This window comes from Microtus oregoni, unplaced genomic scaffold, assembly GCF_018167655.1.
Source record: "Microtus oregoni isolate MIOR12 unplaced genomic scaffold, Mior012 000023F_ref0000262, whole genome shotgun sequence".
Lineage (NCBI taxonomy): Eukaryota > Metazoa > Chordata > Mammalia > Rodentia > Cricetidae > Microtus > Microtus oregoni.
Genome location: NW_024543082.1, coordinates 8786167 through 8798908, shown reverse-complemented (window position 1 = coordinate 8798908; position 12742 = coordinate 8786167). Strand labels below are relative to the sequence as shown.

Genomic DNA, 12742 nt, shown 5'->3' with positions numbered 1-12742 from the left:
TCAACTGCCCAATGTCCTTCCTGATGGCTTCTTGGACAAGATCTCATGGGGCCAAGATGAGGATTAGGGCACATGGATGGCCCTGAAACCTGGAAGTGTCAGCCATGTTGTGTAGCTGAATAATTACAGCTACCATAATTTTTTATAATTATTTTCAAACAATATATTTCGATCATGCTTTTTTCTTCCCTAGCTTCTCGAAGATTCTTCCCCCATCACTATCCACCCAACTTTATATTCTTTATTCTTTCTTTCTCTTTCAAAAGTTAATTAGTTAAACCTTAAAAAAAAAACAAGATACACACGCACAAAACTCCACAAAAACAAAGGTCAAAACAAGCAAGCAACAATAACAACAACAACAACGTAGACAAAAAAATGCCAAAATGGGCAAAATGAAACAAAATGTCCCCGAAGATACAGTTGAGCTTCTTTTGTGTTATCCTACTACTCCCGGGTGTAGGGCCTAACCTGACATGTGGTTGATATGCTATACCCAGTGGGACTCGATTGGATAAAAATGATTTTCTCCTTTACCAGAAGAAACATTGCAGACAACTTCCTGATGAGGAGTGAGGCACTGGACCCACTCTCCTGTCTTTGGCTAAGATCTGTCTGGCTTGAAGCTGTGCAGAACCTGTGCATGGCAGTCAGTCTCTATCCATGTTCTCTTTAGAAAGTCTTTTCCTGTACCAATGCGTCAAGCCTATTCCCCACGTCTCTTCTATTAGACTCATAGCATACGGTCTTTTGTTGAGGTCCTTGATCCATTTGGAGTTGAGTTTTGTGCAGAGTGATGACTATGGATCTATTTTCATTCTTTTATACTCAGACATCCAGTTTAACCAGCACCATTTGTTGAAGATGCTATGTTTTCTCCAGCATTTATCTCATTTCTTTGTTAAAAGTCTTGTTAAATTCCATTAATTAACATATATTTTTTTTTAGTCAATACCATGCTGTTTTTATTACAATAGCTCTGTAGTACACTTTGAGTTTGAGGATGGTGATACGTCCAGAAGTTCTTTTATTATTAAAGATTGTTTTAATGATCCTGGAAGTTTTTGTTTCCATATGAAGTTGAAGATCACTTTTTCCAATTTCTGTGAAGAATTGTGCTGGAATTTTGATAGGGAGTGTATTGAATCTGTAGATTGGTTTTTGAAAGATTGCTGTTTTCACTATATTAATCTGTCTAAACCATGAGCACAGGAGATCGTTTCATCTTCTGATGTTTTCAATGCTTTTAAAGTTTTTTATTGTTGTTTTTATGACTTGCTATATCCTCATAAGTAACCTGTCACATTGTTCACCAAGTTATTCAAATAGATGGCATAGGCTTCTGCAAGCCACAGAGATGGGAGAATGTGGTGTGGGAACTAGCCTGGAAGGACTATTGGAACTCATGCATCTGAATGTGTTCACACAATCACCCCAGAAGAACTATATAAATTTATTGTCTGCTCAATATTGCAAAAGCCTTCTAAAGTTGACTGAGAAATCATCCCTAGAATTTTCCAAGAATTCCCCTAAGAATGTTAAAAATTTATGCCTCCCTGAAGCAGGGTGAGATTTCTGGTAGGCGTAGAGGTTTTAGTAAAAACTCTCCAGATAGACAAAAACAATGGGACATAGATGATGGAGAGAAAGAGAGAGAATGTAATTTTACTTTTTAAGATAATTGGCTCACATCATAAATGCCCAGTTTCCTACCATAGGTCATCTGCATAATGGAGAACCAGAGAATTCAATAGCATGGTTCCACCCAAGTCGGAAAACCAGGAAAACCAATGATTTAACTCTGTTTGAGACTAAAGGGTTGAGAACCCCCCAGAGGCTGCTGGGTCAAGTCTCAGGACCCAAAGGGCAAAAACTTAAAATCTGAACCTTGAGAGGCAGGAGAAGAAAGGTAGCCAACTCTGTTGGGAGAGAATGAGAATTCACACTTCTGAATTGTTTTTCCCAGCCCCCAGCAGGTTCAGTGGATCCCTTTGTGTTTAGAGAGGTTTTTCCCCATTCACTCTACTGACTTGCAGACCAGTCTTCTCCAGAAACGATGTTCTACTGGACATATTACTCAGTATCCCTCAACAGTCACAAATTGCCGTCCAGCATTAGCTATCATAGCTCAGTTCGTTTAAAAGTGCCAAAATCAGCCACCCACCAATAGGCTAGAGTAGAGTATGGAAAGACAGTCACCCATACTTCACAGGTCCTCTGGTGTGAGCAAGATGTTATTGTTGTAATTTAAAAAACGACACCCGAGAAAAAACGCTGTGTGACAGAACTCACATGGAGGGGGTTTTATTAGGGGAAAGGGAACCTAAAAAGGGGGAAGGGGGGGCGAAAGCCAGCCTCCGGGGACAGGAGCAGTAGAAAAGAGGAGAGAGACAGAGAGGAGGGGAGAGACAGAGAGACAGGCAGAAAAGGAGAGAGAGAGAGAGAGAGAGAGAGAGAGAGAGAGAGAGAGAAAGAGGGGGGGGGTGGGAGGAGGGCAGGGTCTTTTTAACTGTAGTGAACATACACAGAAGGTGTTCTTAGAAGTTGTAGCTGAAGACATATATATCCTGTCAGTACTCCAAGGGCAGGCCAGTACAGATGCCTGAATACTAATAGTTATTTCTTATTATTATTTAGCCGAACTAGATTTGTTGCTGCTGCTGTTTGGTTACTCGGTTTTGTTGTTGTTTGTTTGTTTGTTTGTTTTTGCCTAAAGTAGACATATGGAAGCAGAAAATGAGCAAAGGGACCCTGAATTCTAAAGATTGTTCAGTAAACATCCAAGACCTGAGATGCTTTCTTCCCCAGCTCTCTCTCTCTCTCTCTCTCTCTCGCTCTCGCTCTCGCTCTGCTTCCTAGAACCAAACAGCACTTAAGTGGCTGCTGGAAACAGACACCAGCTACTCACCTTTCTAAACATGCTTCAAAAGGTGACAGGTAGAGAAAGGAATTAAATAGAGGAAAAAGGGGAGCAGTCAGATAAGACTCACTTAAAGGATTACAGAGGCTGTTCCCAACAAAATGGCATTTCATTCAAGGTGAACATCTTCCCAGGGGGCAGGAAAAACATCAGCTAAAGGTTTTTGGTGATCTACAGGTGAAGAGAGAGCAGTTAGTCTTAGATCACTGCAATCAAATGTACAGATTGTCGGAGACACAGGGAGGCCATTACCTGTGCCTCGATATACCATACAGATGAGAACACAGTCGGGAAAGCTAAGCCACCTTCCCAACAAGCAAAGGTTTAGGGATGAAGAATCTGCTGCTCTTCCCTTGAAACAAAGCCTTAAAGCGGCAGCGTGAGCCACAGGTACTTAAACTTAAATTGCCAGATTAAGGAAGATAGCTAAATAGGCCAACCACTAAAAGCTACCAAAAGAAGACCAGAAAAATGAGGAAGTATTGGCCTCCCAAACTGTGGCTTGAGGAGCTGCAAGCCAGAAAAAGCAACCTGATTCTTCTCCATGTGATAGATGGAGCTTACAGCATCAGGAGCAGTCCAGGCAGGAGGAAGCCTGAGATCCATGGGAGCTGGCAACAGCTCACAAGAGAGGTCTTGGAGATCTGACATGCTAATTGTCGCTCAGCTTTTTATCTTGCTTTGTTATGATTAGTGACATGTGTACTCCAGTAATTGGTGACACTTAAGAAAGTTTGGAGAGAAGTAAGTTTTTCAGCAACAACAGAAAAAAAAAATGTTTACAATCAACACTGAACTCACTTCCCACAATAAGACTTGAGGGAGAATCAGAGATTTCTACTAAAGTCCACTAATTCATATACAGAACTTCCTGCCCCCAAAATCAGCTTAAAAGCTTGAGAAAATGTGTGACCTCTGGAATGGGTCTGAATAAGCAAGAGTGGGGATAAAATGGAACCTAGATAGAGCTTCTTGAGAAGAAATTAATAGGGCTGAAGAGATGGCTTAGCAGTTAAGAGAGGTTGCTCTTCCAGAGCATCCAGGTTCTGTAGTAATAGGAGCGGCGGGGCTGCGTCCCCAACACCCCAGCCGCCTGCTTGGCTAGCTTAGCTTATGCCCCGAAATAACAACACACAAACTGTATTCATTTAAACACTGCTTGGCCCATTCTCTTCTAGGCTAATTCTCACATATTAATTTAGCCCATTTCTAATCATCTGTGTATGGCACCCCAAGGTGCACTTACCAGGAAGATTCTAGCCTATGTCCATCCTGGGTCGGAGCTTCATCCCGGGAGCGGGGCATGGCGTCTCTCTCAGGCATCTGCTCCCGAGAGGAGAGCTGTCGAGACTGACCTCACTTCCTCTTCCTCCCAGCGTTCTGTTCTGTTTACTCCTCCCACCTATCCTCTAACCAATAAAATGGGCCAAGGCAGTTCCTTTATTAGCCAATGACCTTCCTCCATCAAGGTTCAATTCCCATCACACGCACTGCAGCTCACAGTGGTCTGTAACTCCAGTTCCAGAGGACCCAGCACTTTTACACAGATACATATGCAGGCAAAACACCAATGTACATGAAGTAAAAATACATAAAAATTTAAAAACACTTACAGTAAGTGAAAAGTAAGTAATAAAGTTAAACACACATGATAACTATTCTAAAGAAGTATTTGTAGGAGCTGGTAAATGGCACTAAAGAGTCTAGGATGACCTATTGAGGGATGTTGACAGCTGATTATACTAGAAAATTGAAGAAATGTTGAATTGCTTTTTTAAGATATTATTTTATTAATTCTTTGAGAAGCTAGTACAATATATTTGATCATTATTTATCCCTACTCCTCCTAGTCCCTCATCCCAGATATGCCACATATTACCCCTTCCAACTTCCGTATCCTCTTTAGACAGGGTTTCTTTGTAGCTTTGGAGCCTGTCCTGTAACTCATTCTGTAGACCAGGCTGACCTCAAACTCATGGAGATTCACCTCTCTCTCTGCCTCCCGAGTGCTGGGTTTAAAAGCGTGCCACCACCTCCGCCCAGCATCTTTTTATTTTTAAATAACTCACTAGTGACTATATACTCCTAGATGTGGAGCCATTCACTGGAATGTGGTTGACACACTAGGAACTCTTAAAAGAAAATTGACTCTCCATCCCTTGAAGCCATCAAATACCAATGGGCCCTTAATTTTGGGTAGGGATCATGAGCCACTTATGAAGCAAAAAGTTAAATGGCAGGATGGAGAGGTGTCTCAGTTGGTAAATGTATGGGACACAACATAAAAGCCAGTTGCAGAAACACATATCTGTACTCTCAGCCCCAGGGAAGTAGAGACAGGAAAACCCCTGGAGTTCGCTGGACAGCTGGTCTAGGCGAAGAATAGCTTCAAGAGAAACCTTATCTCAAACTAACTAGGCACTCTGAATGTGGGTGACAGTTGTATAGCTTGATCTGTTTGTGGGGCCCCTGACATTGGGACCAGTATTTATCCCTGGTGCATGAACTGGCTTCTTCAAGCCCATTCCCTGTAGTGGGATACTTTGCTCAGCCTTGATATGCAAGGCTTTGTTGACTCCCCTTGTGAGACTTTACCCTCTCTAAGGAATGGATGGGTGTGGGGAGAGGTGGGAGTAAAAGGAGGGGAGGGAAGGGGAACTGTGGTTGGTATGTAAAATTAATTTTAAAAAAGGTAGACAATGATTGAGGAATGTAGTACATCCAATGTCAGCCTCTAGCCTATACACACACACACACACACACACACACACACACACACAAATATGTTAAATGTCCAAAAGAAAACATTATTTGACGCACCTTCTAAATGTTGAAGATGACACAGAGAAAATAACTGATATCAATACAAGAGCTTTTAAATACAGACGTGTTTAGGCTAAACATACGGTTGTTTTCCCTCTATGTGGCCTAAGAAAAGAGGTCTAACAGAAGATGACACCAGAAAAGAGAATAAGAAAACAGCTCTAATTCTGATTTCCATAGGAAACAATTCTCTGAACCAACTTAAATATGGATTCCCATTCCCCCACCCTCAGTTTGCCAGGAGTTAAAAATCTTAAAAACTGAATTAACATGACATGCCGGGTCCTCTGTGAAGACACACATCTTCACATATTTAAACATAATACATCACTTCAGAATGTCCCAGCAAATGGTCGCAGACCTCACTCTATAAAACTAACACTAAAATTCGGTGACGCAGGGAAGTTACCACATAGCAATTTCCCAACAGTGATCTCCTACATTGGCAAGGCTGGGAGATAATTTCATCGGTTTGAAAAGACATTTCTTTTAACCTAAAATAGATAATATTGTTTACCTTTTCATGGAAAAATGCTTAAAAGTAAGAAGTTCCATTAATCTCATGGCTGGAAGTTCTGACCAACAGGATCAGGAACAGGAAGGCGTGGAGCTGTGAAGAATTGTGCCTCTTCAGGTAGATGACATATTAACGTAGACTGATTACCACACACTGTACAGAGACACTTTAATAACTATAGACTGTAACAGCTAGACCCCTCTCTAATCAGCTTCTGCCACCTCCACAAAATGCCTGGAGGAACAGGAGAGAACACAGAATTCTCTCTGGGATCCCCAAATAGAGGCTAGGCTGCATTTCTCTGTGCCTAGTAGCAGCTCCCTTATCTCACTCTTGAGGCCCCAATCACCTTTGAGCCTTCCCGTTGCCCTCCTTTCACTCCTATCCCCTCACACATCATCAGTGAGCTCACCCTGAAGTTGCTCTCCCAGAAAACTTTCGCGAATGAGTCTCATGCTTTCTATCCTAACCCTTCACCCACATTGCTACTGCTTGGCTTCTACTCTGCTCCACACATTGTACTGCCTTACCGCTCTAGTAATCTAGAAGCCCAGTTTCCTCAAACAACAGATGGTTTGCCTTTTCACTACAGCAGAACATGAAGCAGCTACTGGATTAGTTGTGAATCTTAAACCTTGGGTTCTCAACGTTACCTTAAAGTAACTGAATAGTGCGTATCTTTTGACATGCTACTTTTGATCTTTTCTAGCTCAGAGGGTTGTGTGTCCCCAAAGCTCTTTAGAGAGCCTTATGAAATCCTAACAAGACACCAACGCCTGATGAGTAATTCCATATTGCCTCAGACAAGAACAAGATGTCTCTCAGCAAAAGAAAGCAGTGTGTTCAAAATATAGAGAACCATTAGCAGGAATGATCAAGAGCCAAAAGGGAAGCTTGAGGAGGAACATCTGCCAAGCGCCAAAAGAGTTCCTTGAGTCTTGACTGAATTCAGCTAATGACTGTTCCCTAAATAAAGACACCAATGTCTGCATCATGTTCTCATCTCAGATCTCCATAATAAGGGCTCTCTGCCCTCACTAACTGTCCAAAGATCACTTGGGGTAGGAATTCCCTAAGTCTGTTTTATTATTAGAGGACTATCTGCTTAATGAGGGTATGACCTGTTCCTTCAGGATTTTTCCTCTAGCCCTTTGGACACAGTTGGGACAAACAGTGCTGGCTTCTGAAAAACTAGCCATTCTCTTCTTTCTTTCTTTTTTGCAAAGTCCATATTTCAAATGACACACTGATGTTTCCAGATAAAAATATTTCCTGGTTTTCTCTACAGATAATAATAACCAGACTATATATAGGAGGTCAATGAAATGTAAGCAAAAGTTGTGGTACATTAACCAGAGAACACTGCTCAGACATGGGTTTAAGGCAATAGAAAGTCTTTCTTATTTATCATTTTTTAAAATTTATTTTACATACCAACCATAGTTCCCCTTCCCTACTATCCTCCCATCCCCTCCCCCCGACCTCGCTCCACCCACCCTCCATCCACTCTTTCTCCTGTCTCCTTTCAGATGGAGTAAAATCTCCCACAGAAATCAGCAAAACAAGGACACAACAAGCTGAAAGAAGACCAATGTACTCCCCATTGCATCAAGGCTAAGGAAGGCATCCCACCATATGGAAGAAGCTCCAAAGAGCCAGCCCATGCATTAGGTACAGGTCCTGTCCCATTGCTAGGGGCCCCACAAAAGACCAAACTATGCCACTGTCACCCAAATGCAGGTGGGTCCCAGAGTCTGTGAGCTCAAACAAGCTCAAGTCAACTGTCTCTGTGGGTTTCTCCATCATGATCTTGGCCCCATCCCCTTTGCTCATATAATCCCTCCACCTTCTCCTCAACTAGACTCCCAGAGCTTGGTCCAGGGCTTGGCCGGGGATCTCTGCATCTACTTTCATCAGGTACTGGACTAAGTCCCATGATGACAATTAGGGTACTCATCAATCTGATTATGAGGGAAGGTCAGTTCAGATACCCTCTAGCATCAGATGGGAATTGCTAAGGCACTCAGTCTTATGGACTAAGCAGCTATTGGGTTCTCAGCACCTCCGGGGTAAAGAAAGACATGGCTGGACTAATCGTTATGTATCAGACAAGTCAATCTAATAGATTCCCTTGGCAACATATATTCTATATATTCTATAGCTCTGTTCCTCTAGCGGACCCTGAATAACACAACTTCCAATATAACCATTAATATGTTAGATATATTTAATAATTGCCATCTACTTAATAACTTACTGTTTTGGGACAGAATCCCAGGTAAGTCAGGCTGGCCTTAAACTCTCCTGGAGCCAAGCATGACCTTGATATTCTTGTATTTCTGCCACCATATTTCAAATATTGGGTGTACAGGTATATGCCTCACAACTTCCTAATTCAATATAGTTTTACCAAATGTAGAGTTTTTAGTATAATAATGAGCTCTATCATGTGAACTACTCCTGCTTTAAAATTATTGCCAACATATAGATTTGGTAAACAGTAGGTGATAACCTAAGTTAAAACAGTTCATGAATATATACATATACATATATAAGCTTATAAAGAAATTTATCCATGATGCTACTTAACTCTTGCTATATTCAGATTACTACCCTAATTATTTCCAAAGATAAAATAAAGACTTAGTCAAGAAATGTTTGGGGAAATGGCCTGCTTCACTAATTATTAAAAGAAATGCAACTGGAAATAATGATAAGAACACAACTTACCCAAAAAAAGTAAATAATGAAAACAATATTGTTGAAATACAAGAGTTAGGGCTATTTTGTTGTGTTATTTTAAATACAAGCTGCTAGAATTCCTTGATACAACTGCATGTACCAACAATCTCATCTGTACCATTAATCTGAAATCTCATTATGATCATTTCCTAAATGAAATAAGAATAAACAAAAAGAGACAATTAAATCTGTAACTATAACAAAATCATCAGCATAGTGGACAGCTAAATAATGTTTATACAGAGTGTACAACAGCACATAAAATGATTAATAAAAAGTTTGACATAATACTTAAAACCATACATAATACTTAAAAGAACTCCTTAAGTCTAGACTATGTATAGTATCTTCCTTTTGAAGTGTAGTATGGTAAGGGGAATGTTATTAAGAGGGGAAACTAGATTTAGGATACATGCTAATTCTGTTGTATTGCAAAATGCTATTTATATAGAAAATATTTCACAAAATGAATTTTAACTCTAGATGTGATAGGACTGAAATTTTAAGAAAAAGGAAAACAACTAGCCTGTTGTAGGAGGCCGATTGTTTTGTTCCCAGCAGCTCAGCCCCAAAATAATCACACAGAAACTGTATTATTTAAAACACTGCTTGGCCAATTACTTAAGCATAGTGCTAGCTAGTTCTTACATCTAGAATTAACCCATCTCCATTATTTTGTGCATCATCACGAGGTTGTGGCCTACCAGCAAAGTTCTGGCGTCTGTCTCCGGCAGGGGTACATGGCTTCTCTATGACTCTGTCTCCTTTTTCCCAGCATTCAGTTTAGTTTTCCCTGCCTAACTAAGTTCCACCCTATCATAGGCTCAAGACAATTTTCTTTATTCGTTAATGGTAATCACAGCATACAGAGGGGAATCTCACATCACTAACCTAATCAGTAAAAATAGATAAGTCTACTGTCACGAAAACAGTGATGGTATATGCATAGTATTATCTAGGCAATCACTTTCCTTTTCTCAGTAGACAATACATTTTCCAAGTTATCTATAACAAATACTTGGGTGCGGGAGGGAGCGCGAGAGCGGCGGTCGAGCCTCCGGTGTCCCAGGCTAGCGGTGAGCATGGCAGAACAGGAGCCCACTGCTGAGCAGCTTGCCCAGATAGCGGCCGAGAATGAGGAAGATGAGCACTCTGTCAACTACAAGCCCCCAGCCCAGAAGAGCATCCAGGAGATCCAGGAACTGGACAAGGATGATGAGAGCCTTCGGAAGTACAAGGAGGCCCTGTTGGGCCGAGTGGCTGTCTCTGCAGACCCCAATGTCCCCAACGTCATTGTGACCCGCCTGACCTTGGTGTGCAGCTCTTCCCCGGGCCCTCTGGAACTGGACCTGACAGGTGATCTGGAGAGCTTCAAGAAACAGTCATTTGTGTTGAAGGAAGGTGTGGAGTACCGGATAAAAATCTCTTTCCGGGTGAACAGAGAGATCGTGTCAGGCATGAAGTACATCCAGCACACATACAGGAAAGGGGTCAAAATCGACAAGACTGACTACATGGTCGGGAGCTACGGACCCCGGGCTGAGGAGTACGAGTTCCTCACACCCATGGAGGAGGCCCCCAAAGGCATGCTGGTGCGGGGCAGTTACAACATCAAGTCCCGCTTCACAGACGACGACAAGACTGACCACCTGTCCTGGGAGTGGAACCTCACCATCAAAAAGGAATGGAAGGACTGAGTTCCAGCTGGGAGGCGGGCAGGGCGAAGGACAGACAGAAGGACCGACATGCCCCACCCCAAACCCCTCCCCCCCCAAACCAAAGTGCTGACAGGACCCTCCCTCACCATTCCTCCCTGGTCCTCTCAGACAGGCAACTCTTCTGTCTGCCCCTCCTCCACCTACTGCCTGCACGCCCCTGTGGTCTCCAGTGTCACATTGCTGCTTCTGCCTGTGCGGTGGGGGAGGGGTTCCAGCCCAGGCCTCCAATCTGCTGTGTCCCTCCAGGTTCCCTCTGTCTTCCCTTCCTCAGGCCCTGGCTTCTAGAATGGAGTGGAACACTGGGTTGCCCAGCCCACTTGTCTCTGCCCCATCTGAGCTAGGTTGCTCAGTGTGGGCAGGGTTGGGCTGTCTGTCCTTTAGCCCCACCACTCCCTGGCCAGGTCATCCATCACTGTCAGTCACTGTCTAACCATGATGCCTTAACATGTGGAACGTGTACTGGGGGCCGTCGCTAACTCTTAACTCCCCTGTCTGCATGAGCATGTGGTCTCCCCTGTCCTTGCCTTGTCTGCCATCCCCATCCTGGTGACCCACCCATGGAGGCCTGGGGTGCTGCTGTTGCTTCCTGCAGGCCTGGCCAGCTCTTCCCACTCCCCGTGGCCAGGGTTGGGGTGGCTCCAGTAGCTAGGGGAGGGTCAATTGCCAAAACTCAATGCCTCCAGCCCCATCTAGGAGGCAGGATAGGGTGCCTCATTCCTCTGCCTTCTCTGTCCTTAGAGGCAGCACTCGAAGCCCCTGTTCCAACAGAGAGCCCCTGAGGGACAAAGCCAGCCGAGCCTTACTTGTCTTACCTGGGCCCTAGGGCCTGAACCTCGTGCCTGGCCTGTCAGTATTTATTGCCTCCATCTGGGCCAGCTAGCCTGATGCCTCTGCCCTGGCTCTTGGTGCCACCATCCCTGGGCAGGCCCTCCCTGGACCCAGCCAGGACAAATGTGGGACCAAGTGCACACAGTTGGGAGCTGTCTCCTGTGCCTCCCCTCCCCCTCCCTGGTCCCCCGTGTGGAGTCTGCCAGGCCTAGGCCTCAACAGGCAGAGGAGCCTGTCCCTTCTGACTGGGAAATAAACACCCCTGAAGGAATACAAAAAAAAAAAAAAAAAACAAATACTTATAATTTTCTAGTGCATATATAGGTATTAAATATTATAAGCAAAGTTCTGAAATAAAAAGTTAGTAAGATACAGTTCTATATGAATCCAGGGGATAAACAAGCTATGGATTTTTGTTGCTGTTGTTATCTTGGGTAAATTACCTAATTTCTGAGTTTTAACTTCCCCTAGCAGAAAAGTACTTATTAGTACTACTTACTCCACATAGTCTTTCTAAAAATTAACATATTAATTCTAAGTAGCTTTAAATAGTACTAAGACATAAATGATCAACAAAAGTTGTTATTCTCAATGATAACGATAATTTCCATGAGTTACATAAACCGCCCACAAACCTGCACTATCTGACAATAAAATGATACTCTGGTGAATGGGTTGTACTGACCATACTCCGTGCTTGTTAGTAAGTGAAAGTAGATGTCATCAACAGTATATTTCTCCCTGAAAGCAATAATGGACTTTGTAGACTATCTATAGTTTTGAAGAGGCATAAGGCCAAACCAGGGAATAAAGAAACCACAGAGCACACTAACTGATGTAAACGGCTATTGATAAGGAGTCACTTACTTACTACAGGGCTTGAAAGGAGCAGTATGCAGTGTGCTCTTTAAGAGCATTTAGCAAAAAATCATTTGATATCTATACTGGAAATTTTAAGGAGAACATGAGTTTAAGCTTGGACCTATAAATTTGGACTGCTTAAAGTTGGGTTCAACACTATTTCCTTCTGTGAAGTCAGGCAAGTTCTTAGCCCATTCTACAAGAACATTATTTTCTTCTGGTCACAACAGGACAGCTACAGCTACACACACAAGTTTCCAGTAGCAATAGCAGTATATACAAAATCTGTGTAAGCCCAAGTCAGACCAAAAAGTAACAAAGCGAGAGGAGTTG

At 42.9% G+C, this 12742-nt stretch overlaps 1 protein-coding gene across 1 annotated transcript; it reads left to right on the top strand.

Moving 5' to 3' along the window:
• Positions 1 to 10024: 10024 nt before the first annotated feature.
• On the top strand, positions 10025 to 10830 carry LOC121461812 (rho GDP-dissociation inhibitor 1-like). Its single transcript, XM_041673131.1, has one exon. It carries the CDS (start codon positions 10085 to 10087, stop codon positions 10697 to 10699), a length of 615 nt encoding a protein of 204 aa, XP_041529065.1. The 5' UTR covers positions 10025 to 10084; the 3' UTR covers positions 10700 to 10830.
• The last annotated feature ends 1912 nt before the right edge of the window (positions 10831 to 12742 follow it).

Excerpts from the sequence above, each read along its gene's own strand:
- LOC121461812 (XM_041673131.1), top strand. The coding sequence starts at position 10,085 with ATGGCAGAACAGGAGCCCACTGCTGAGCAGCTTGCCCAGATAGCGGCC.